General features: G+C 35.7%; 1 protein-coding gene and 1 long non-coding RNA gene across 2 annotated transcripts in view; one reads left to right on the top strand and one right to left on the bottom strand.

Moving 5' to 3' along the window:
• LOC127561173 (uncharacterized) overlaps positions 1 to 27015 on the top strand; it is a 65028-nt gene that overhangs the window by 5157 nt on the left and 32856 nt on the right. The gene's annotated exons all lie outside the window — the stretch shown is intronic.
• The window catches only part of SCUBE3 (signal peptide, CUB domain and EGF like domain containing 3), a 50084-nt gene continuing 45555 nt past the window's right edge, over positions 22487 to 27015 (bottom strand). The window contains exon 23 of the mRNA XM_051996453.1: positions 22487 to 26733. Within this exon, the coding sequence (XP_051852413.1) occupies positions 26584 to 26733 (150 nt within the window). The 3' untranslated portion in view covers positions 22487 to 26583. The remainder of the gene's footprint in view (positions 26734 to 27015) is intronic.

The raw sequence follows: 27015 nt of genomic DNA, 5'->3' as shown, positions 1-27015 counted from the left end.
AATCAGCCTGTTCATCATTTCTTAGAGAACAATAATATTCCATTACATTTATATATCATAACTTATTCAGTCATTCAGCCACACATGGACATCCACTCAATTTCCAATTCCTTGCCACTACAAAAAAAAAAAAATGTCACAAACATTTTTGTACATGTAGGTCCTTTCTCTCCTTTTATGATCTCTTTGGGTTATAGACCCAGTAATGACACTGCTGGATCAAGGAGTATGCATGTTTTTATAGCCTTTTGAACATAGTTCCAAATTTTTCTCCAGAATAGTTGGATCAGTTTATAACATTACCAACAACGGATTAAATGTCTTAGTTTTACCATGTCCCTTCCAACATTTTTATCTTTCCTTGTCATTTTAGCCAATCTGATAAGTGTGAAGTGGTACTTCAGAATTATCTTAATTTGCATTTCTCTAATCAATAATGATTTAGACTCAAACTACAGTCCTCGGGCCAGATGCAGCAGCTGAGGATGTTTATCCCCCTCACCCAGGGTTATGAAGTTTCTTTATTTAAAGGCCCACAAAACAAAGGTTTTTGTTTTTACTATAGTCCAGTCCTCCAACAATCTGAGAGACAGTGAACTGGACCCCTATTTTAAAAGTTTGAGGACCCCTGAGTATGATTAGAAATGGCTCCAATTTCTTCATCTGAAAATATTCTGTTCTTATCCTTTGACCATTTTATCAATTGGGAAAGAACTAGTATTATTAAAAATTTGAGTCAGTTCTCTATAATTTCATTTACTTATTTTGAATGATTTGAAGGACATTTATTAAAAGTTTATGTACAAAGAATTAAGCTAAGCACTGGGAATACAAATTAAAAAGCCAAATTCTTCTTCCCTCAAGGAGCTAACATTTTAATAATTCCTTCTCATCATATATCAAGATCATTTGTTGAAAAAAATATCTATGAACCTACAAATCTTTTACAGGAATGTGTCCTAGAGATTGAGTGCATTCCAAGACTTTCTCTGTCATGCTACCTTCTCAGTTGCCCCCGATTCTCCAGTCAAACTTCCTCCTCTCTAGTATCTCAATCAAGGAAATAATTCAAAATTATTGCTGAATAATATTGCTGAATAAACTGAAAGGCTATCCTCTTCAGCAGGTGATGGATGAAACCTCTTCATCATTTCCATCCAGAGATTTAAGATGGCTACAAAGCCACTTATGTATTCTTTTTTTTTTTAGTTGAATACTCATTATCATGATTATGAAAAGATTATTTCACTTCCCCTTTATCATCAGAAAGCAAAACCTTCCCAAAATGACACCATCATACCCATATTCTCCAAAGTAGTTTCTAGGAAAAAGTTGCCCAAACCTTCTCTGGAAAAGGAATTACCTATTTTTAAGTGGGACCTGAACCAAATTGAAGCATACTTTTAAAAAAATCTACTTAGGGTTTTATGTTTTGTTTTACACATGGCTAATATGAAAATATATTTTAATGACTTCACATATATAATTGATGTCAAATCGTTTCCTTGTCAAGGAGGGGACTCGGGTAGGAGGGAGCAAATTAATTTAGAACTCAAAATTTTTTTTAAAAAGTTAACATTTTTATATATACTAGTGGAATATTTAAAGAAATAAATACATATAGTTAAAATTTGTAGAGTCCACTGAGGAAGCAATTAAGAACCAATTGATACTGCCAAGAAATTGGAAGAAAAAAGAACTAGAATTAATTATCCCACACCATGTCTGAAGGTAGAATACCCCACCATGATAATCAGGAGCATGATAATAAAGATGTTATTTGTTTATTTTAAACATTCTTTTCTTTAAAAATTTTCATTTCCAAATTCTATCCCTCCATGCCACCCTTCCCCTACCCACTGAGAGGGCAAAAATATGATATCAATTATAAATATGAAATCATAAAATGTATATTTCAATATTAGCTATATTTTTAAAGCAAGGAAAATACAGTGAGAAAACTATATTTTAGTTTGCACTCAGAGTTCATCAACTCTCTTTAGAGATAGATGACATTTATTCTTCATGAGTCCTTTGGAATTGTGTTGGGTCATTATATTGGTCAAAGTAGTCAAATCTTTCACAGTTGATCATCATGACATCTTTCTTATTATGCACAATAATCTCCTGGTCCTCATAACTTCACTTTGCATTAGTTTGTATAAGTTATGGCATGGTGTTTTTTAATCCAATATATGTAGAAAAATTAGATCAAGAAGGAAGAAAAAGAAAAGCTGAGAAAGAAAACAAATGCAAGCAAATAACAGCAGAGAGAGTGAGAATGCTATGTTGTGTTCCACGCTCTGTTCCCATGGTTCTCTCTCTAGCTGTAGATGGCTCTCTTCATCACTGAACAAGTAGAACTGGTTTGAATCATCTCAATGTTGAAGAGAGCCATGTCCATCACAATTGATCATCTTTTAGTCTTCTTGTTGCTGTATATAATGATCTCCTGCTTCTGCTCATTTCACTTAACATCAGTTCATGTAAGTCTCTCCAAATCTCTCCGAAATCATCCTACTGGTTGTATTCCAATACATACCTATACCATAATTTATTCAGCAATTCTCCAATTGATGGGCATCCACTCAGTTTCCATTTTCTTGCCACTATAAAGAGGGCTGCCACAAATATTTTTGAACATGTGGATTCCTTTCCACTCTTTATGATCTCTTTGGGATATAATTCCAATAGAAATACTGCTTGATCAAAGGATATTGCACAGTTTGATAACTTTTTGAGCATAGTTCCAAACTGCTCTCCAGAATGTTTAGATCCATTCACAGTTCCAATAACAATGCATCAGTGTCTCAGTTTTCCCACAACTTTCGTCATTATCTTTTCCTGTCATTCTAGCCAATCTGACAGGTGTGTAGTGGTATCTCAGAGTTGTCTTAATTTGCATTTCTCTGATCAATAGTGATTTGGACCACCTTTTCATATGACTACAAATAGTTTCAATTTTTTCATATCTTTTACCATTTATCAATTGGAGAATTGCTTGAAGTATTATAAATTTGAGTCAATTCTCTATCTATTTTAGAAATGAGGCCCTTACCTTTGACTGTAAAAATGTTTTCTCACTTTACTGCTTCTCTTCTAATCTTGTTTGTATTAGTTTTGTCTGTACAAAACTTTTTAGCTTAATATAATCAAAATTATCTAGTTTGTCATCAATAATGATCTCTAGTTCTTCTTTGGTCACAAATTCCTTCCTCCTCCACAAATCTGAGAGGTAAACTATCCTATGTTCTTGTAATTTGTTTATAATATCATTCTTTATGTCTAGATCATGAACCCATTTCAACCTTATCTCGATATACAATATTAGATGTGGGTCTACACCTACTTTCTGCCATACTAGTTTCCAATTTTCCCAGCAGTTTTTGTCAAATAGTGAATTCTTATCCCAAAAACTGGGGCTTTTGGTTTTGTCAAATACTAGATTGCTATAGTCATTGACTATTTTGTCCTGCGAACCTAACCTATTCCACTGATCAATTACTCTTTTTCTTAGCCAGTATCAAATGGTTTTGATAACAGCTGTTTTATAAGATAGTTTTAGATCTGGTAGAGCTATACCACCTTCATTTGATTTTCTCTTCATTAATTCCTTTGAAATTCTTGACCTTTTGTTCTTCATTTGGAAGAATTTTTCCTAGGTCAGTAAAATGGTTAGTTTAGGTAGTATTGTTATCTTTATTATATTTGCTTGACCTATCCAAGAGCACTTGATATTTTTCCAATTGTTTAGATCTGACTTTATTTGTGTAGAAAGTGCTTTGTAGTTTTGCTTGTATAGTTCCTGGCTTTCCCTTGGCAGATAGATTCCCAAATATTTTATACTATCAATAGTTATTTTAAATGGAATTTCTCTTTATATCTCTTGCTATTGGATTTTGTTAGTGATGTATAAAAATGCTGATGATTTATGTGGATTAATTTTGTATCCTGCAATTTGCTGAAGTTGTGGATTGCTTTTAATAGTTTTTTAGTTGATTCTCTAGGGTTCTCTTAAGTATATTATCATATCATCTGCAAAGAGTGATAATTTGGTTTCCTCATTATCTACTCAAATTCCTTTAATCTCTTTTTCTTCTCTTATTGCCAAAGCTAGAATTTCTTTTTTTCTTTTTTTTCTTTTTTAAATTTTTTTTATTTAAAAAAAATTTCTTTACAACATTATCCCTTGCACTCACTTCTGTTCCGACTTTATCCTTCCCTCCCTCTATCCCCTCCCCTAGATGGCAAGCAGTTCTATACATGTTAAATATGTCACAGTATATCCTAGATACAATATATGTGTGCAGAACCGAACAGTTCTCTTGTTGCACAGGAAGAATTGGAATCAGAAGGTAAAAATAACCCAGGGAGAAAAACAAAAATGCAAACAGTTTACATTTATTTCCCAGTGTTCTTTCTTTGGGTGTAGTTGCTTCTGTCCATCATTGATCAATTGAAACTGAGTTAGATCTTCTCTTTGTCGAAGAAATCCACTTCCATCAGAATACATCCTCATGCAATATCGTTGTTGAAGTATATAATGACCTCCTGGTTCTGCTCATTTCATTTAGCATCAGTTCATGTAAATCTCTCCAAGCCTCTCTGTATTTATCCTGCTGGTCATTTCTTACAGAACAATATTATTTCATAACATTCATATGCCACAATTTATCCAACCATTCTCCAATTGATGGGCATCCATTCATTTTCTAGTTTCTAGCCACTACAAACAGGGCTGCCACAAACATTTTGGCACATACAGGTCCCTTTCCCTTCTTTAGTATCTCTTTGGGGTATAAGCCCAGTAATAGCACTGCTTGATCAAAGGATAGTCACAGTTTAATAACTTTTTGGGCATAATTCCAGATTGCTCTCCAGAATGGTTGGATTCGTTCACAACTCCACCAACAATGCATCAATGTCCCAGTTTTCCCACATCCCCTCCAAAATTCATCATTATTTTTTCCTGTCATCTTAGCCAATCTGACAGGTGTGTAGTAGTATCTCAGAGTTGTCTTAATTTGCATTTCTCTGATCAATAGTGATGTGAAACACTTTTTCATATGAGTGGAAATAGTTTCAATTTCATCATCTGAAAATTGTCTGTTCATATCCTTTGACCATTTATCAATTGGAGAATGGCTTGAATTTCTTGTAAATTAGAGTCAATTCTCTATATATTTTGGAAATGAGGCCTTTATCAGAACCTTTAACTGTGAAAATGTTTTCCCAGTTTGTTGCTTCCCTTCTAATCTTTTTTGCATTAGTTTTGTTTGTAGAAAGTCTTTTTAATTTGATATAATCAAAATTTTCTATTTTGGGATCAATAATGGTCTTTAGTTCATCTTTGGTCACAAATTTCTTCCTCCTCCATAAGTAAGGTAAACTATCCTATTTATAATCTCGTTCTTTATGCCTAAATCATGGACCCATTTTGCTCTTATCTTGGTATATGGTGTTAAGTGTGCATCCATGCCTAATTTCTGCCATACTAATTTCCAGTTTTCCCAGCAGTTTTTGTCAAATAATGAATTCTTATCCCCAAATTAGGATCAAAGCTAGCATTTCTAATGCAATAGTGAATAGTAATGGTGATAGTGTTTCATCCCTGATCTTATTGGGAATGGTTCCAGTTTATTCCCATTACATACAATGCTTGCTGATGGTTTTAAATCTGTTTTAAGGAAAAGTCCATTTATTCTTATGTTCTCTAGTGTTTTTATTAGGAATGGGTATTGGATTTCATCAAATGCTTTTTCTGGATCTATTGAAATAGTCATATGGTTTTTGTTAATTTGATTATTGATATAGTCAATTATGCTAATAGTTTTCCTAATATTGAACCAGCCTTGCATTCCTGATATAAATCCTACTTGATCATGGTACATTATCCTGGGGATGATTTTCTGTAATCTCTTTGCTAATATTTTATTTAAGATTTTTGCATCAATACTCATTATTGGTCTTTAATTTTCTTTCTCTGTTTTCATTCTACCTGGTTTAGCTATCAGTACCATGTCATAAAAGGAATTTGGTAGAAGTCCTTCTTTCCCTGTTTTTTTCAAATAGTTTATATAGTATTGGAGTTAATTGTTCTTTAAATGTTTGGTAGAATTCACATGTAGATCCATCTGGTCTTGGAGATTTTTCTTAGGGAGTTGATTAATAACTTGTTTTATTTCTTTTTCTAAAATGGGACTATTTAAGTAACTTATTTCCTCTTCTGTTAATCTGGGCATTCTATATTTTTTAGGTATTCCCCCATTTCATTTTGGTTGTCAAATTTATTGGCCTAAAGTTGGGCAAAGTAACTCCTAATAATTACTCTAATTTCCTCTTTATTGGTGGATAGTTCTCCCTTTTCTTTTTTGACACTAACAATTTGATTTTCCTCTTTTCTTTTTCTAATCAAATTAAAGGTTTATCTATTTTGTGGGGTTTTTTTTTCATAAAATCAACTCTTAATTTTATTTATTAATTCAGTTATTTTTAGTTTCAGTTTTATTGATCTCTCCTTTTATTTTTAGAATTTCAAGTTTCAAGTTTAGAATTTCAAGTATTTGCTTGGGGATTTTTAATTTGTTCTTTTTCTAGCTTTTTTAGTTTTAAGCCCAATTTATTTATCTTCTCTTTCTCTATTTTGTGCAAGTAAGCATCTAGAGATATGAAATTTCCCCTTATTACTGCTTTGGCTGTAATTCCACAAATTTTGGTATGTTGTCTCATTATTGTCATTCTCTTGGATGAAATTATTGATTATGTCTATGATTTGCTATTTTACTCATTCATTCTTTAGGATGAAATTATTTAGTTTCCAATTACTTTTTGGTCTATTTTCCCCTGGTCTTTTATTGAATGTAATTTTGATTGCATTGTTATTTGAAAAACTATATTTACTAGTTCTGCCTTTCTGCATTTGATTTTGAAGTCTTTATGGTCAATTTTTGTATAGGTTCCATGAACTGCCAAGAAGAAGTGTACTCCTTTCTGCTTTCATTCAGTTTTCTCCAAAGAACTATTATATCTAGTTTTTCTAGTATTTTATTTACCTCTTTAACTTCTTTCTTACTTATTTTGTGGTTTGATTTATCTAGTTCTGAGAGAGGTGAGATCTCCTACTATTATAGTTTTGCTGTCTATTTCTTCTTGCAACTCTCTTAACTTCTCCTTTAGGAATTTAGATGCTGCACCATTTGATGCATACATGTTTACTATTAATATTGCTTCATTATCTATTGTACCTGTTAGCAAGATATAGTGTCCTTCCTTATCTCTTTTAATTAGATCAATTTTTGCTTTTTCTTGATCTGAGATCAGGATGGCTACCCTTTTTTTTTTTTTTTTTTTTTTTTTTTTTTTTTACTTCACCTGAAGTATAGTAGATTCTGCTCCAGCTTTTTACCTTTACTTTGTATGTATCACTCTGCTTTAAATGTGTTTCTTATAAACAACATATTGTAGGATTCTGGCTTTTTATCAAGTCTGCTATCTGCTTACCTTTTATGGGAGAGTCCACCCCATTCACACTTATAGTTAAAACTACTAATTCTGTATTTCCTGCCATTTTATTAACTTCAAATTATACTTTTCTCTTTCCTTGTCTGCTTCCTTTCCTCCCAATATTTTATTTATGAGCATTACTTGCCTCAAGCAGTCCTCCCCCTTTAGAGACCCTTTCCCTTTCTTATACTTTTCTCCTATTATTTCTGTTTTCCCTTCTATTTAGCCTACCTCTTCCCTTTTCCCCTTTCCCCTTTCACTTTTTTATAAAGTGAGAGATATTTCTTGGTGAAACCAAATATATCTAATATTCTTTTTTTTGAGCCAAATCTGATGAGAGTTAGATTCATACAATATTCATCATCCTCCCTTCTTTCCCTCAATTATAATAGGTTTTCTTTGCCTCTTCCAGAGATGTAATTTCCCTCATTTTACCTCCACTTTCCCCTTTTTTCTGTTACAATCCCCTTTCTACCTCTAGTTTCTTTTTTATATTATAATAGTGAAATCAGATTATATGTGTACTCTCTATGTATACCCATAATAGAAATACAGTTCTCAAGAGTTTTTTTTTCTTTTTACCTTTTTATGCTTCTCTTGAGTTCAATACTTAGAGGTCAAATTTTTTTGTTTAGCTCTGCTCTTTTCATCAAAAATAAATGGAATTCACTGAATGTCCACCCTTTTCTCTGAAAGAAAATGCTCAGTTTAGCAGAGTAATTTATTCTTGGCTGCATTCCAAATTTCTTTTGCCTTTTGGAATATCAAATTCCAGGCCCTTTAATCCTTTAATCCTTTAAAGTAGAAGCTGCTAGGTCCTGAGTAATCCTTATTGTGACTCCTTGATATTTGAATTGTTTCTTTCTGACTGCTTATAATATTTTTTCCTTGGTCCAACAGTTCTCAAATTTAGTCATGATATTTCTTGGAGTTTTAATTTTGGGGTCTCTTTCAGGAGGTGTCCAGTGAATTCTTTCAATTTTATCTTCTGATTCTATGCTATCTGGGCAGTTCTCTTTGATGATTTTCTGAAAAATAGTGTCTAAGCTCTTTTTTTCATCATCTATTTCAGAGAGTCCAATAATCCTTAGATTGTCTCTCCTAGATCTATTTTCCAAGTCAGTTGTTTTTCCCAATTAGGTATTTTACATTTTTTTCTATTTTTTTCTTTTTTCTTTTGTTTTGCTTGACTGATTCTTGTTGTCTTATTGAGTCATTAATTTCCATTTGTTCAGTTCTGAATTTTAGTGAATTATTTTCTTCATTTACTTTTTTTTACTTCTTTTTATATTTGTCCAATTGAATTTTTAAATGAGTTGTTTTGTTATATGGATTTTTTCCCCATTTCACAAATTCTGTTTTTTAAGGAGTTAGTTTCTTTTTCTGTTTCACAAATTCTGTTTTTCTGGGAGTTGCTTTCTTTTTCCATTTTATCAAATCTATCTTTTAATGCATTAGATTTTCAAAATCCTCTTGCAAAGTTTTCATTTCCTTTCCCCATTTTTCTTCTAGCTCTCTTTTCAAGATCCTTTTTAGTTTCTTCTAGGAAAGCCTTGTGTGATGGGGACCAGGTTATATCACCTTTTGAGGCTTCATCTTTGGAGACAATCTGCCTTTAATCTTCTCAGGGTTTGAAATCTGTTCTTCTCTTTCACCATAAAAGTTGTCTGTCATCAGAGTCTGTAATGGGCTGAGGCTTAAGTTGATGCACTGAGGTCCCAAGCATGTGAGGCTAAATAGTAATTGGACCATACTCTATTAATATATATGCTTGGAGAAAGAATGGCCCCTGCCCACTCTTTGTGCAAGTCCTGATGTGTTGTATAGGAAATGACGTTTTTGGTGGGTGCAGGCAAGGGAGTGGAAAGGGAAATGGAAGGAGAGACTGCTGGTTGGCATCTTGACACAGCTGCTCGCATTGGACACTGCCCTTCTGGTGGGTTATAAAACCTGTCTGCCAGAGCCAGTGCATCTTTGTCAAAAATCAAGAAGTTAATAGTATAAAGGGTTAGATTTAGTAGTTCTCTAGGGTTACCTGTGGCTCCCCCTTTCTTTTGTTTTTGGAGCAGCATCTTAATGGCTCTGTTTCTCCTCTCTACTATTGCCTGTCCTTGAGGATTAAAGGGTATGCCAGTGCATGTAGACATGCACAAAAGTGTTCAAAATGTTTGGAGGCATATGCAGTCCATTATCTGTTTTTATTGCTTGTGGCACACCCATAATTGTGAATGCTTGAATGAGGAATTCAATGACCACTCGGGCTGTCTCTTTTGCTGCTGGTATTACAAAAGTGAATTCTGAAAAGGTGTCTACTACAACATGGATAAAAGACAGACGACCAAAAGATTTATAATGGGTCACATCCATTTGCCAGATTTCACTGGGTCTCAAACCATGAGGGTTTTTCCCTGGAGGCAGTGTGGGAGCATGGAAAGGAAAGCAAGCTGTACAGCTTTTTACTATGCTCCTAGCTTCCTTTTTTGTTATCCCAAATTGTAAACGCAAAGCTCTAGCAGACTGATGGTATTTAGAATGGGATTCCTGGGCCTCCTGAAATAAAGGCATACTGGCTAACATAGTTAAAAGGCTATCTGCCTTTGAATTCCCATCAAAAATAGGACCTGGAAGTCTACTATGTGAGTGGACATGCAAGATATAAATCTTTTCTGGATGCTTTCTCACTTGCTCCTTAAAGAGCTGATATATATTAGAAACTGCAAATTTTATTTGGGCTGTGGCAATTCTTTGTACCACACCTATTGAATAGGCTGAATCAGATATTATATTATGTCTCCTGGGTAATAAGTGAGAGCTAGCATGATCGCATATAATTTGTTCTGCTGAGTGGACTGAAAAGGAGTTCTGACTACTCTCTTTATAGTTAAATCATGAGAGTATACAGCACAAATACTGTGTTTGGATGCATCTGTAAAGATAGTTGGTCCTTTAAGAGGAACTTTAGAAACTTTTTCTTCAAGAATCCATCCCCAATTATGTAAAAGTCTGGTTATCTTTAATGGAGACTCATGTGTAAAATTTGGAGCCATGGCTAATAAAATTTGCCATTCTGGGATGGTCTCACAGCACACATTAATTTGTGTATTGGTGTAAAAGATGTATATCTTATCAGTTCTTGTCCCAGATAATTGTACTGCTCGCTTAATGGCCTTTAATAAAATTCTAGCCATAAGCACTGGGTAAGGAGTAAGGCTTTGTTCTGGTTGTGCTGGGAGGTTCACCTACTCTATCACACTGTCTATGAAGGACTGCTATGGGTGCCTCTTGTGTGGCAAAAACTGATATTTCCAAGGGTTTTTGAGTGACTCTTTCAACCACATTTGATAAAGCCAGTCAACATGTAAAAAGACTTTTGCAAGACTTCAAAAACTTGAGGGGGATCATTGGATTCCCTGATATGTGAAGCAAGGGACAATAGATTGGTTTTGGACTATCTCTTGGCTGCTGAAGAAGGCGTATGTGTGACTGCTGTTTACATACTCTCCTTCTAGGACTTCTGGCAATCTTTTACACCATGTTGATTTATATTGTTTGTTATACTGTTACTTGTGTGTACAATTCATGTTTGTTACACTACATCAAGCCTGAACTGACTGTGGGGAGAGTCATCACTAATAGCCTCTGCGTTATCGCTATGTGCTTGTGTAATACCTCCCATGCTGATGGGCTTGTGCATAATAAGACCCTTCAGCCCAGAAACCCGCTAGCAACCCCCACTTCCCTTTGGTGCTTTTCATCTCCCTTCCTGAGATGTCAGGGAGAGCGTGATTATCTCCTTTTTAGTGTTTTCACCTCCCTTCCTGAGAAGTCAGGGGGATCACGATCACTTCCTTTTCGGTGCTTTCACCTCCTTTCCTGAGAAGTCAGGGAGGGTGTGATTACCTCCCCTTGGGGGTTCTGACCTCCCTGAGGAGTCAGGGATGGCATGACCACCTGTGTTCTAAACAAAAGAAAGCGGGAGATGTAATGGGCTGAGGCTTGCGTTGATGCACTGAGGTCCCAAGCACGTGAGGCTAAATAGTAATTGGACCATACTATATTAATATATATGCTTGGAGAAAGAATGGCCCCTGCCTACTCTTTGTGCAAGTCTTGATGTATTGTATAGGAAATGACGTTTTTGGTGGATGGAGGCAAGGGAGTGGAAAGGGAAGCGGAAGGAGAGACTGCTGGTTGGCGTCTTGACACAGCTGCTTGCATTGCTATCGCGAGGGCCCTCCATCTCCAAAACCTCTCTGCTAGTTGGCTTCCTGTCGCAGCTGCCCATATTGCTATTGCAATCCTTCTTGCCCATATTGCTATCACAATCCTTTTTCACCTCTTCACTTCAATAAAAATTGAAGATTTTTCCCTTAACGTGAATTCCTGACTCTGGCTGATTTTAAATACACAGTCATCACAAGAGTCCTCTTTATTTTTTTACTCATTAAAAAAAAAAAGTTAAGGTCTACTTTAGGACAGGGGAGGTTTTCCAAGCTTCCTCCATAAGCTGCACTGGGCCAGTGCTGACTCACTCCATGAGATTCTGGCATTTCAGGGTTCACTATTGACCTTTTGTGTTTGTGTTGGATGTTTTATAACTTCTCTGCTGATCTACTGGCTTGCAACCAGGGCAGAGTGGCCAACACTGCTGTAGATTCCTATATGTTCCTTCCTATAGATTCTCTTCCATGCAGAGTCTTCACTGCCAGGTAGAGTCCACACTGTCCCCTGAGGCTGCACTGCACTGTCTGCATTGGCCTTTGTGCTCAGCTGCTTGTGCTTGCTGCCTCTCTCCCATTTACAATTGAAACAGACCTTTCCTGGTCTGTTTCCTCCCTGTAGATTCTTCATCACATGTAATCTGCACTTCCATGTGGAAATGGCACTACCCTGGGACTCTGTGCTGTCTGCACTGGTGTTTGTACTCAAGTGCTTGCACTGGCTGCCTCCCTCATGTTTCCAATTGAAACAGACCTTTTCTGGCGATGTTCAAAATTATCTTCTGCTGATAATTTGTTGTACTCCCAATATTTGTGGGTTCTGCTGGTTCAGAGCTAATTCGGATTTGCTAATTAGTCTGAGGGGTGTAGGAGAAGGTCAGAGAGAAAGCATGTGTTGTGTCTGCCATCTTGGCTCTGCCCCCAAAAGTCAGTTCTCTATGTATTTTAGAAATGAGGCCTTTGTAGCAGCCCTATTTGTAGTGGCTAGAAACTGGAAAATGAATGGATGCCCATCAATTGGAGAATGGCTGGGTAAATTGTGGTATATGAATGTTATGGAATATTATTGTTCTGTAAGAAATGACCAGCAGGATGAATACAGAGAGGACTGGCGAGACTTACATGAACTGATGCTAAGTGAAATGAGCAGAACCAGGAGATCATTATACACTTCGACAACGATATTGTATGAGGACATATTTTGATGGAAGTGGATTTCTTTGACAAAGAGACCTAACTAAGTTTCAATTGATAAATGACGGACATAAGCAGCTACACCTAAAGAACGAACACTGGGAAACAAATGTGAACTATCTGCATTTTAGTTTTTCTTCCCGGGTTATTTATACCTTCTGAATCCAATTCTCCCTATGCAACAAGAGAACTGTTCGGTTCTGCAAACATATATTGTATCTAGGATATACTGCAACATATCCAACATATAAAGGACTGCTTGCCATCTAGGGGAGGGGGTGGAGGGAGGGAGGGGGAAAAAAAAATCGGAAAAGAAACGAGTGCAAGGAATAATGTTGTCATTATAAAGTAATCATTAAATAAAAAATAAAAAAAATAAATAAATAAAAAAGAAATGAGGCCTTTGTTAGAAACACTAACTGTAAAAAAAAATTCCCTAGCTTTCTTCTTCCCTTCTAATTTTGGCTGAATTGCTTTTGTTTGTGCAAAACTTTTAAAATTTAATGTAACCAAAAATATACATTTTTGCATTTCATAATGCTCTCTAGTTTTTCTTTGGCCATAAATTTCTTCTTTCTTCACAGATCTGACAGGTAGATTATCATTTGCTTTCCTAATTTTGTTTATGTATCAACATTTATGACTAAATAATGAACCCATTTTGACTGATCAAACACTAGATTACTATAGTCATTGACTGTTAGGTTTTATGTACTTAACCTAAATGGTTTTGATTACTGTCACTTTATAATATAGTTTTAGGTCTAATATGGCTACGTCACCTGTCTTTGCATTTTTTTTTCATTAATTCCTTTGATATTCTTGACTTTTTGTTCTTCCAGATAAATTCTGTTTTTATTTTTTCTAGCTCTATAATTTTTGGGCAGTTTGATTTGTATGGCACTAAATAAGTAGATTTGTTTCTAGTAGCTCTTAGTTGATTCTCTAAGATTATTTAAATATACTATTATATCTGCAAAGAGTGATAGTTTTTTCCATCATTACCTACTCGAATTTCTTCACTTTATCTTTCTTTTCTTATTGCTAAAGCTAACATTTCTAATACAATATTGAATAATAGTAGTGATAATGGGCAACCCCTGATCTTGTTGGGAATGTTTCTAGTTTCATCACCATTACATATAACATTTGCTATGGTTTTAGTTAGATGTTACATATTTTAGGAAAATTCTATTTATTCCTGTGCTCTCTAGTGTTTTTTATTCGACAATGGGTGTTGTATTTTATCAAATGCTTTTTCTGCACCTCTTGAGATAATTGTATGATTCTTATTATGGCCAATAAGTTGCTGCAATTTCTTTGCTAATATTTTATTTAAGATTTTTGCATTATTCATTAGAATATTGGTCTATAATTTTCTTTCCCTGTTTTGTTCCTTCTTAATTTATGTATTAACACCATATCTGTGTCATAAAAGGAATTTGGTAGGATTCTTTCTTCACTTATTTTTCCAAATAGTTTATATGGTATAGAAATTGAATGTTCTTTAAATGTTTTGTAGAATTCATTTATAAATCCATCAGGCACTAAAAATTTTTTTAAAAGAAGTTCATTGATAGGATGTATTCCGATGGAAATGGCTATCTTCAACAAAGAGAAGATCTAATTCAGTTCCAATTGATCAATGATGGACAGAATCAGTTAAACCCAGAGAAGGAACACTGGGAAATGAATGTGGACTACTTGCATTTTTGTTTTTCTTCCCAGGTTATTCTTACCTTCTGAATCCAATTCTTCTTGTGCAACAAAAAAACTGTATGGTTTTGCACACATATGTTGTATCTAGGATATACCATAACATATTTAACATATATAAGACTGCCTGCCATCTAGGGGAGGGGGTGGAGGGAGAGAAGGGAAAAGTCAGAACAAAAGTGAGTGCAAGAGATAATGTTGTAAAAAAATTACCTATGCATATGTTTTGTCAATAAAAAGTTATAATAAAAAATTTTTTAAGTTCATTGATGTCTTGTTCATTTTTTTTCTAAAATGGGGCCATATAAGTATTTTATTTCCTCTTCTGTTAATCTGGGCAATCTATGGCTAAGCTGATAGGAAAAAACAAAGATGAATGTTGGAGGGCATGTGGGAAAACTGGGGCACTAATACATTATTGGTGGAGTTGTGAATGGGTCTAGCCATTCTAAAGAGCAATTTGGAACTATGTTCAAAAAGTTATCAAACTGTGCATATCCTTTTATTCAGCAATGTTTCTATTGGGCCTATATCCCAAAGAGATCTTAAAGAAAGAAAAGGGACCCACATGTGCAAAAATGTTTATAGCGGCTCCTTTCATAGTGGCAGGAAACTGGAAACTGAGAGGATGCCTATCAGTTGGAGAATGGCTGAATGAGTTATGGTATATGAATGTTATAGAATATTATTGTTCTATAAGAAGTGATTAGGAGGATTTTAGGAAGGCCTAGAGAAATTTACATGAACTGATGCTAAGTGAAATGATCAGAAGAACCAGGAGATCATTGTACCCAACAACAATATTATATATCGATCAATTCTGATGAATGTGATGCTTTCCAACAATGGGATGATTAATGCTACTTCCAATGATTTTGTGATGAAAAGAGTCATTTACACCCAAAGAGAGGACTGTACGAACTGAATGTAGATCACAACATAACATTCTCAGTCTTTCTGTTATTGTTTGCTTGCATTTTGTTTCCTTACTCATTTATTCTCTTTTTTTGATCTGATTTCTCTTGGGCAGCAAGAGAATTGTATAAATATGTTTATACATATTGGATGCAACTTATATTTTGACACATTTAACATATATTGAACTGCTTGCTATCAAGGAGATGGGGTTGGGGGAAGTAGGAGAAAATGTGAAACACAAGGCTATGCGAGGGTCATTATTGTCAAATTATCCATGCATAGGTTTTTTTTTTTTAATTTAAATTTTATTTTATTTAATAATAACTTTGTATTGACAGAATCCATGCCAAGGTAATTTTTTACAACATTATCCCTTGCACTCGCTTATGTTTCGATTTTTCCCCTCCCTCCCGCCACCCCCACCCCCCCAAGATGGCAAGCAGTCCTATAAATGTTAAATATGTTGCAGTATATCCTAGATACAATACATATTTGCAGAACCGAACAGTTCTCCTGTTGCACAGGGAGAATAGGATTCAGAAGGTAAAAATAACTCGGGAAGAAAATCAAAAATGCAAATAGTTCACATTCGTTTCCCAGTATTCCTTCTTTGGGTGTAGCTGTTTCTGTCCATCATTTATCCATTGAAACTCAGTTAGGTCTCTTTGTCATAGAAATCCACTTCCATCAGAATACATCCTCATACAATATCGTTGTCGAAGTGTATAATGATCTCCTGGTTCTGCTCATCTCACTTAGCATCAGTCCATGTAGGTCTCTCCAAGCCTCTCTGTATTCATCCTGCTGGTCATTCCTTACAGAGCAATAATATTCCATAACATTCATATACCACAATTTACCCAGCCATTCTCCAATTGATGGGCATCCATTCATTTTCCAGTTTCTAGCCACTACAAACAGGGCTGCTACAAACATTTTGGCACATACAGGTCCCTTTCCCTTTTTTAGTATCTCTTTGGGGTATAAGCCCAATAGAAGCACCATGCATAGGTTTTGAAAATAAAAAGCTTTATAAAAGAATAAAAACAAAAAATAAAAAGAGAAAAAAAATCTGGGCAATCTATATTTTTGTAGATATTAATCCATTTCACTTAGATAGATTTATTGGCATATAATTGGGCAAAATAACTTCTAATTATTGCTTTAATTTTCACTTCATTGATGTTAAGTTTACCCTTTCATTTTTGATACTGGAAATTTGGCTTCTTTCCTTTTTCTAATTAAGATAATTTCTAATTAATTTCTAATTAAGATAACCTTTGGTTTATCTATTTTGTTGGGGTTTTTAAAAACTAACTCATAGCTTTATTTATTCAATAGTTTTCTTACTTTAAATTGTATTCATCTTTTCTTTCATTTTCAGAATTTCTAATTTGGTATTTATTTGGGATTTTAAAATTTGTTCTTTTTTTCTAGCTTTTTTAGTTGCATGCCCAATTCATCAATCTCTTTTATTCATGTAAGCATTTAGTGATATAAAATTTCCCCTAAGAACTTTGGCTGCATCCCATAAGTTTTGGTACGTTGTCTCATTGTCATTCTCTTGGATGAAATTATTGATTGTTTCCATGACTTGTTTGGGCCACTCATTCTTTAGGATTAGATTATATAGTTTCCAATTAATTTTTGGTCTATTTTTCTGTGGCTTTTTATTACACATAATTTTTATTGCATCATGATCTAAAAAAGATACATTCACTATTTCTGCCTTTCTGCATTTTATTATAACATTTTCATGCTCTAATATGTCATTTTTTGTGTATGTGCCATGTACCACTGAGAAAAAGGTATATTCCTTTCTATCCCCATTCAGTTTTCTCCAAAGGTCTATCATTACCTAACTTTTAAAAAATTCTATTTGTTTCCTTTACTTTTTTCTTACTTTGTGATTAGACTTATCTAGTTCTGAGAGAATAATGTTGAGATCCCCCCACTAGAATAGTTTTACTGTCTATTTCTTCTTGCAACTCACTTAACTTTTCTAAGAATTTTGATTCTATACCACTTGGTGTGTGTGTGTGTGTGTATACATATATATATATATATTTAATATTGATATTATTTTATTATCTGTACCCTTTATAATACTCTTTAACAAGATGTAGTTTCCTTCCTTATCTCTTTTAATTAGATCTGTTTTTGCTTTTTCTTGTTCTGGGATTAGGATTACCACCCCTGGCTTTGTTTATGTTAGCTGAAGCATAATATATTCTGTTCCAATCTTTTACCTTTACTCTGTATGTATCTCTCTGCTTCAAAAGTACTTGTAAACAACACATTGTAGGATTCTGGCTTTTAATCCACTCTGCTATCCACTTTTGCTTTATGGGAGAGTTCACCTCATTCACATTCACACTTAAGATCACTAACTCTGTATTTCCGGCCATCCTATTTTTTCCCCAATTTATGCTTATCTCTCTCCTTTTACTCTTTATCTCCTTACCAGTGTTTTGCTTCTGATACCCCACCTTCCTCTATCTGCCCTCTCTTTTATCATCCCTGCCCCTTTTTATCCCTCTCTCTTCTACTTCTGTACTCCTTTCTCTTAGTCTCCCCCTTTCTTTTCCCTTTCTCCCTCTTACTTCCCTACAGGGTGAGACAGTTCTATACCAAATTAAGTATATGTGTTATTCCCTCTTTGAATAATGAGGTTATATTGAGATTAAGGTTCAAACAATGCTCATTCCCCTCCCTTCTTTCTATTTATTAGTATAGATCTTTTGTGTCTCTTCATATGATATAATTTACCCCAATTTACCTTCCCCTTCATTTTCTCCCAGTGCAATCCTTTTTCTACCTCCTCTTTTATATTATCACATTAAAGTCAACTTATTTATATCTACACCCTCTTTCTATGTATATTGATTTTTAAATACAAGCCTCAAGAAAATCATAAAAAGGTAACAAAAACTTCCAACAAATATAGTCTTTAAAATGTTTACATCCCTACATAAGAAGATTATACTTGTAACTCTTGAGAACTATATCTTTGTCAGGGCAGTTAAAAGGAATATACATAGACAAAGGATGTAGATATAAATAAGTTGACTATCATAGTCATTTCTGTATATATATGTATCCCAACCTAACTTTTAATCCTCTCCTGCAACATAGTAAAAACAATTAACCAAAAACCAAATGTTAGAGTGATGAGGTCCAATTGTGTAGGCAATGTTTTTTCCTTCAGGTCTTTTGCCTCTCTTAAAAGATGAAGGAGTTTTTCCTAGTTACCTATTATTTAGGACACTGTTACCTTTTCAGTTACTTAGAGTTTCCTTTCTTTTTTAATGTTCTTTCATTTACACTGTTGTCATTATACATTCTTCTTTTGGCTCTGCTTATTCTACTTTGAATAAAAGAGAGATTCTCAAGAAATAAATCCTGAAGATATAAGGAAAGAGAATGCCAGGGAAGAAAAATGAGATTTGCATGAAGAGATGGATGTGGATGTGCCTAGGTCCTGAGTATCAAGTTCCCTATATGTAGAAGGGAGTGGTATAGTATCCCAGACACTGATCACAGTAATGGTTTCCTAATGTTAGAAATAAGGTAAATTTGTTGGGCATAAGCACTAGCCACTAAGGGAATTAGAAATCAGGGAATCAGCTTCATACAAAGTTTTGAAGGAAGAAGTAGGATTTTGGGTGGCATGAATAGGATTGGTAAGGTAGGTATTTCTTATTGCATAATAATATTCCTTACATTTATATACTACAATTTGCTGAGTTATTCTGAAATAAAGGCACACATTAAAAATAAAAAACCAATTAGTTGTTACCACAAAAAAGTAATATAATACTTTTCTTCTCAGCACCACTTCTGTATTCTCTATAAATATCTGATACAGTGATGTTAGAATCCAAATTCAATTTGATCATTGATGGTAAATTTTGATATAAAAGTCTTTGCAGATCTTTTCTATCTTTTATTTGTTGTCAGTTCATTTTCATCATTAACCATCGTCAGAACCACTTTCTTTAGTTAAATCTTTCACTATGCTTTCTTTAAACTGGATTTTCTGTTCATAGTCTTTGATCTAAAAATTCAGGGGGGGATCAAAGATTTAAAGAAATGCCCTATGTACACCCAGATATTTATAACATAATTTTTAATAGCGAAGGACTGAGAATAAAACAGATCCCTATTGGGGAATAGCTAAACAAATAGTGCTGTATAAATATAATGAAATATTACTATGCTGTAAAAAATAATGAATATGAAGATATGAAGATGCATACATCTTCATATGATGTACTGAGTACATATGATGACTACAAAATTGTAAATAAAAGGAACCTTTCTCCCAAATGAAATCAAATGTATAATAATCATAATGTTTGACCCAAATGAAGGAAAGAAAAAAATATCCTGCTTCCCGCTGTATAGAGGTGAAGACTATGGGTGACAAATATTATCTATGATATCAGACTCACTTGATGTACTGGATAGTTTTCCTGAACTGCTTTTTTCCTCTCCATGTATTTATCCTAGCCTATAGGGGACATGGATATAGCATATTACCAATAATTCCAAGTTCTTTCCTCTGTAGGATGAACTCCATTCAGAGTTTGTTATAAATTTTAAAGCTTCAGTTAAGCCTGTATAGAAATGTGAGTTTGTCTTCTATTTCATTTTTGTATCATCAGTTATCTACCACAGTGCCTTGGAAAAGTAAATAAGTGTTTAATCAGTATTTTAAAAAATATCTTTCAGATTGAATTAATTGAAATATTTCATTATTGTATGATTATTAATTATAAGCACTTTCAGAAAGTTATTCCCTTTGTTTTACATAGGTACAAGAATGTTAAGACCCCTTAAGAATAAGGTGTCAGTTTATGCAAAAACCATGTACAATTTAGAAGCCCTATGACTCAATACCTCATTTAATTTGATTTAATTTTTTTCTTAATAGTTTCTTATTTTTCCAAATACATGTTAAGATAATTTTCAATATTCATTTTTTTAAGATTTTGTGTTCCAAATTTTTTTCTCTTTTCTTCCCTTCCCTTCTTTCTCTCCAAAACAGCAAGCAATCTGATATAGGTTATGCATATATAATCCTTTTAAACATATTTCTATATTGTCATGTTATATAAGAAAAATTAGTTCAAAGAAATTAGACCAAGAAAGAAAAAGCAAACAAACAAATAAAAAGGTGAAAATACTATGATCCACATTCAGTCTCCATAGTTCTCTCTCTGAATGCAGATGGTGTTTTCTATCCCACTCTATTTATTGGTATTGTCTTAGATCTTCCCATTGCTAAGAAGAGCTAAATCTATCATGTTTGACCATCACACAATCTGGCTGTTACTGTATACGATGTTCTACTTCTTCTTTCTTTATTAAGCATCAGTTTATATAAGTCTTTCCAGACTTTTCTGAAATCATATTGCTCAGTTTTTCTTATAGATCAATAATATTCCATTACATTCATATACCATAATTTCTTCAGCCATTCTCCAACTGATGGGCATCCATTTAATTTCTATTTCTTTACCACTACAAAAAAAGCTGCTACAAACATTTTTTGATATGTGGATCCTTTTTCTTCTTTTATGATCTCTTTGGGATATAGTCCCTGTAGAGATACTGCTGAATCAAAGGGTATGTACAGTTTGATAGCCCTTTGTCCATAGCTCTAAATTGCTCTTCAGAATGGTTGGATCATTTCATAACTCCTCTAACAATGCATTAATGCCCCAGTTTTCCCAGATTTCCTTCAACATTTATCATTCCTTTTTCCTATCTTAATGCCCATAAAAAAAAAAGCTCAATTCTGAACATTGAAGCTTATTTCAGGACATTTCTAGTATTTTCCCATTATGTTGATACTTTGTTTTGCTTTCAAGAATACAGAAATCTATAAAGCTGAATCTGAAAGTTGGAGGAGAATATTAGTAACTTGCTGAGGGTTTTTCTTTATAACAGAGCCTAGAATCAAAGCAGGATAATAGGATGTGAGAGTAAAAAAAAAGATATTTATAGATAATACCCCATCCAGATCCCCAAGAAATTGTGAGATGCTCAGAGTCACAAAGTAATAGGCTTTGAACAGAGATCTCCATTCCCATTTCCAGCATTCTCATCGAATCACACTGCTTCTCCAAAATGGGTTCCTCTTTGTTCAGTTACTAATTAGTTGTAGTTTGCAAGACTGAATAAAGTTGACCCACTTCCCCAAATTCTGACAAATTCTAGTCCTGGTACTTCCACTGATTACTTGTATGACCTTAGACCAAAATGGCACTTTACTAATTCTGAGCCTTAGTTTCCTAATCTGGAAAATGAGAGAATAACCTTGTAAGACTCCTTCCAGATCTAAAATTCTTTCATTCTTTATCTTTAGTTGGTGCAGATCCAGACTACTGTTTTCTAAGCAGAATCTTTCCCTCCTCTTTCCCTTGAGAAGATACTGAAATTTCTTCTAATTTTCTTAAGGTTAGGGCTCCTTAGGGCCCAGAAAAGACGAATGATTTAATTCATCTGAAGTGTATTTCTCATGTCTATTGGGGCTGATTGATTGATGATTATATGCTTAATCTTGTAAACTACAAATTATGGTGGGGGATCCCTAGGGATGCTTAGTAGCTATACTGTCTTAGGATTTAGGACATCTTTGATACTCTCAGGGCAAGTCCTAAATATGGGATTATGGGGAGGAAAGACTTTGACTAAAAGTCTCAGGGTTCATACCTCACTCCCTAAGTCTCTTAGTAGGGTATCCTTTGCTACTGCTTCTGCACCAAAGTCACAAAACAGACAAAAGGAAGAATTCAGTCTTTGCAAGCTTTTCAGATAGCTTTCTATACAATTTGTTGTGTGCCTGCCTGAATGTAGGAAGAATTATTTTTAACTGTAGGATCAGGTATGTAGACAAATTTAATAGAGAATACTAGTCAGACCAGAAGTTTCATTTAGTAATTTAATAATAACAATAATAATAATAATTAAAAAAGACAATACAAAATCCAAATGTTTCTTTTTACAAGTTCAGATACAATTTTTTTCCCCAAGTGCAAAATACTTTATGAAAACCGCATTGGTTGTTTAATGTTGATTGTGTAGGAGATGCTTCAAGTGGCAGTGGTGGAAGACAGACAAAACATCATTTCAAGATTTCTTTTGTATTTAGAAATAAAAATAAAACCCCATATGTCCTATGTGGTCATATTTCTGTTTGGGGACATTCAAACCAACCCTCACAGAAGGCTGAAGTTTTTAGTTTGTTTAAACCTCATTCCAACTGTGCCATTTTGACTGGGTTTTAAGTAGGCTTAAGATTCCACTTGATAGCAGAGCTAGGGATTTCCTTACCTCCAATTAGGCCTTTTCTTACATGACTCATTCTAATAAAGTACTAAGACTAAGTTGTGTTATCTTTGTATCAGGTCAAATTATCAGGTCAAATCCCAGCAACTTGTTCAATCCATTTTCATTCTTTCCCCCCTGTGTTCAGGAAGAAACCAGGTAGACTGGTTTAGTTTCACATTCTGAAGTCAATTAAATTTTTGTATCCCCTTCCTCAGTTAAGGATGGTATTTGGGGGCTCAAATGTCATCAGATAAGAGAATCTTAGATTCCTGAAAACCTCTCAGGGACATTCAAGGAAACAACAAATTATCACATCCTCATTTTGCCTAAAGTGTGATTATGGAAAACACCTTTTTCATAAATCAAACCTCAGTTTTGAACCAAAGCCCCTGAACTATACACCAAATCTGCCCAAACTGTCTGACTGATTCTGACCAAATACTGAAGAAGAGACTAGGGAGGGAAGCACCAGTGCCTGGGTCAGTCACAGTCCAATGTCTATGCTCTTAGAGGTTTCCAGTCTTCCTATTTCAGAATGAGGTGAAATGGAGGCCTCCCTAGCAAATCCCATTGCAAGCTGCCCAAGAATCTAGAACAAATCCCATCATCAAGGAATCAGTTGGAGTTTCACTAATTTTGAAAATCTTATCCAATGCAAGATTCAAACCTAAACTGGCGATACACAGAGAGGCAGAAAAGAGGAGAGAATTGGGGTTTAATTATTCTTTTGCCTTTCTCACATGCTCCATATACCCATTGACAACCTCTGAAAAAAGCAATGATTTCTCATTCTCAGAATAATATTGAGAAGAACAAGGTAAATAAAGCCCCCATGGTCTTCTGGTCATGGGAGAGCTTCCTCCTTTCATGGTTCCCATGTGAAAAGTCCCCATTTTGTTTTCTTACCACCCACACCAGGAAAACAGAGAATTGCCTCTGGGAGACTTAGGAAAGATGCTTCATTCCCTCAACAGTTCTCTAAATGTTTATCTGTTAACACTACTATCCTGTTCTGTCCCCAGAGGTATTTCCTCTTCTGCATGCAGACATGAGAAACATGACATACATTTGGGGTCTTAGCTATCTAGCCAGGTATTTGGGAAGCTGCTATTCCAAAGTGGGTTTTCAGTGGTCTTCATTGAACTGAGCTGGGCAAACAAATCTATATTTTAGTTTCCAATGCATTTTCTTTGTTGTTAATATCAGAGGGACTCAGGAATCTGTGGAAGCCACTTTCAGGCCCAGGAACCATAAGACTAGGAAGATTTGGGGGAGAGGAAGGTACATTTCATGTAAATTTTAAAGCTAGCTTTCTGAGGCAGCTTTGTAAATTGTGTTCTAAGATGCAAAATAACAACCTTCTGTTGGGCAACTGGTTAGGATGGTCATATTAAAAAGTCTGCAAAGCACTTCTGGGAAGTGTTGACATCTTGGCCAGTTAATTTTTCCTCTGTTTGCAAGTTCCTACTTGCTTCTTGCAGCTTCAGTGGTTCACTTACCCCGGGAAACAAGTCAGCCACCTAATCTTTAAAACTACATAATGAAGGCTAGTGCATGAGAAAAATGGATACTGGCCACAGGACCCATTCAAAGGAGTCTAGTCCCTTACTACTGAGTCCTAGGTGGGGAAGGAGGAAGGTTAACAGGCAAGCAACACTTTCTCCAATATTCTGCCTTAACTCCTTATTCTCCAGAAGTGACTCATAAAGGCTGTGACTACTTTTTGTGATTTGAAGGAGAAAAGAGATGGATATAAATAGCATCTAACAGTGGCAGCCGGGTTTAGGGAACATTATATATGAAGGATCTGCAATGAATATTTTGATTCCGTCTCCCTCTTTCTTTTGAAAAGCAGCATTTGATAAAGCCATTGAAAAGGATTCAGAGGAAGATTTGGGGGTTGGGATAGGGTTAGAAAGACTGGTTAAGGCCTGACTTCCACAGCCTTATATCTTAAAAAGAATTCCTTTCATAGTCTCTCTCTAGCCTTCTTCCTGGCCATGGGAGTCCTATATCACCCCTTTCTGAATAATGCCTCTTGGTCCAAGGGAAGACAGAACAGCAAGGTGGTCAGTCCCAAGTCCAGGGAAGAAATGGAAGCCACTCCTACTTGCAGCCAATGACCACTTCCATCAGGTCTCTGAAATCCTAACTTCTGCTCCCAGGGGAAGCAGAAGGAAAATGTTGCAGCATGGACTGAGTGACTACTAGGCCACAAAGCTTTCTGCTCCATCAGATCTCCAGAATTCTACCTGTCTCTGAGCTATAGCTCTGGTCCAGCTTGGCCCATGCCCCTTGGTCATCTTATAAGTGGCTGCTGGGGATTAACAGATATTCCAGGCCTGAAAAGTTCAGTTCACATATCATGTGAATCAAAACCTCTCTTCTTCCATTCCAAACATACACTCTTCTTTCTTGGGCAGCTATAAATAGGGTTGTTTCTAATAGAAAACAAAACAAAACAAAAAACTCCCTCTAAATAACATAAAGACTCAAAATGATTGCACTTATTAGATGTGGACAAGGTGGGCAAAAGGCTCTCCAAGTGCACACACATTCCTCTCATTGCCCCGGGCCTGGGGCCGAGGGCAGGCAGCTCCAGTCCACAGGGCTGAGCCCTCTTTGGTAGAGCCCATTGAGTCACCTGGGGCTCCCAGGTGTAGCCCAGGGTGGTTTCCTGTTGGGAGCCACGGTTCTTTAAGGATGTGATTTAGGAAGTGGCGCAGGACTCCCCCAGGGAGCACTGGAATGGGGTAAGGGAGGATGGCTGAGCCAGGGGCTATAGGTTGGGGCAAAGGGTTAGTGTCTGCGGTTAGTATTCAGTCATCCTGTAGTGTAGTCCTTTAGATTTTTTTTCTTTTTTTGGCAATGCTTAAAACCCGGTTTCTCTTCTGTGGACTCTACATTTTCTTCTGGAGGCCACAGCACTGTGATCTGTGTGGCAGTTGCCAGTTCCTCATCTGCTCCTCATTGTTTAGTTCAGAGAACATCTGCTCAGTGGTGGATATTATTGTGAGCCCTTGACTGGTAAGGCTCAGGTGGGGAAAGGAAGAGGAACTTCTCGGGCAGGATGATGGATCCACCCAGGTTTCAGTGGTGGTTGTGAAGGATGGTATTGAGGAGAGTGCTCAGATTGTGCCCCACAGAGGATCAGTGCTAGGGAAATGCCTGCAGGCCAAAGACTTCTTTGGTAAGACCCTGGGCTGCCTGAGTTGCCATGGGTTGAGAGATACATATCAGAGAGGAGGGGAGGATTCTGGCTCTAGACAGTCAGGGCACAGCCCTGAGAATGGCAGATACACCTTCCCTGCCTTGTCTCTAGGGCAAAATTGCCCTAAGACCAATTGCCTTCATGGACCCCCTCACCCCTTTTAAACTGATCCTGACCATAGAACATGGGCTAAGGAAAGGTCAGTTTGTGGGGCCACTACTCCATCCCTTAGGGGGAAGAGATTTAGCAATGAATGGCTTTTCCAACACTTAGGGAGCATGTAGGAAATGGAAAAATGGGTAAATTAGAGGGAGAAAGGCAAGGAGATGGAGGGATAGAATGGGAGGATAAGTAGTCTGCATAGTGAATATTTGTTTTCCCCAAAGAGAGAGAGAGTTCCTTGGCAGTAGATGGGGGCTGTTGGGTTATGAGGGTTAGGCAACCAGGGAGCTTTGAAGCTGGGGTCTGTGGAACTGGGGAGGGCTATTTGTAAGGTCGAAGGAAGCTGGAAACTTTGGAGCGTAGCAGCTTAATGAAGGATCGGGGCAACATCTCCTTGTGCTTCTCTGTGTACTTGAAATAGTTCTGTGGGTGCGCTAGCACTTCAAAGAAAGCCTTGATGAGCTTCTTATCCTGTAGAGGACAAGAGAAAGTACTGACTATATTAGTTTTAAAGCTTGGAGAGGGAAAGGGGGGCATACCATAGTGAACAAAATGAAGGCAAATGAAAATCAAGACTGTGCACATAGTAGGTGATCAACAAATATTTGTTGAGTTAATTGATTAATGGCTTGTGTCCTCCTCTCTGGGCCTTCTTTATAAATTATTCTAAGCTCCTTGCCTAGTCCTTTGGACTTTGGAGAGCTCCTCCCAGATCCTCCACTGTTTAAAGATAGCATCCAGGGAAATCTTCTC

This window comes from Antechinus flavipes, chromosome 4 (assembly GCF_016432865.1).
Source record: "Antechinus flavipes isolate AdamAnt ecotype Samford, QLD, Australia chromosome 4, AdamAnt_v2, whole genome shotgun sequence".
Taxonomy (NCBI): domain Eukaryota; kingdom Metazoa; phylum Chordata; class Mammalia; order Dasyuromorphia; family Dasyuridae; genus Antechinus; species Antechinus flavipes.
The sequence above is the reverse complement of the archived record's forward strand: the minus strand, read 5'-3'. Positions and strand labels throughout refer to the sequence as shown.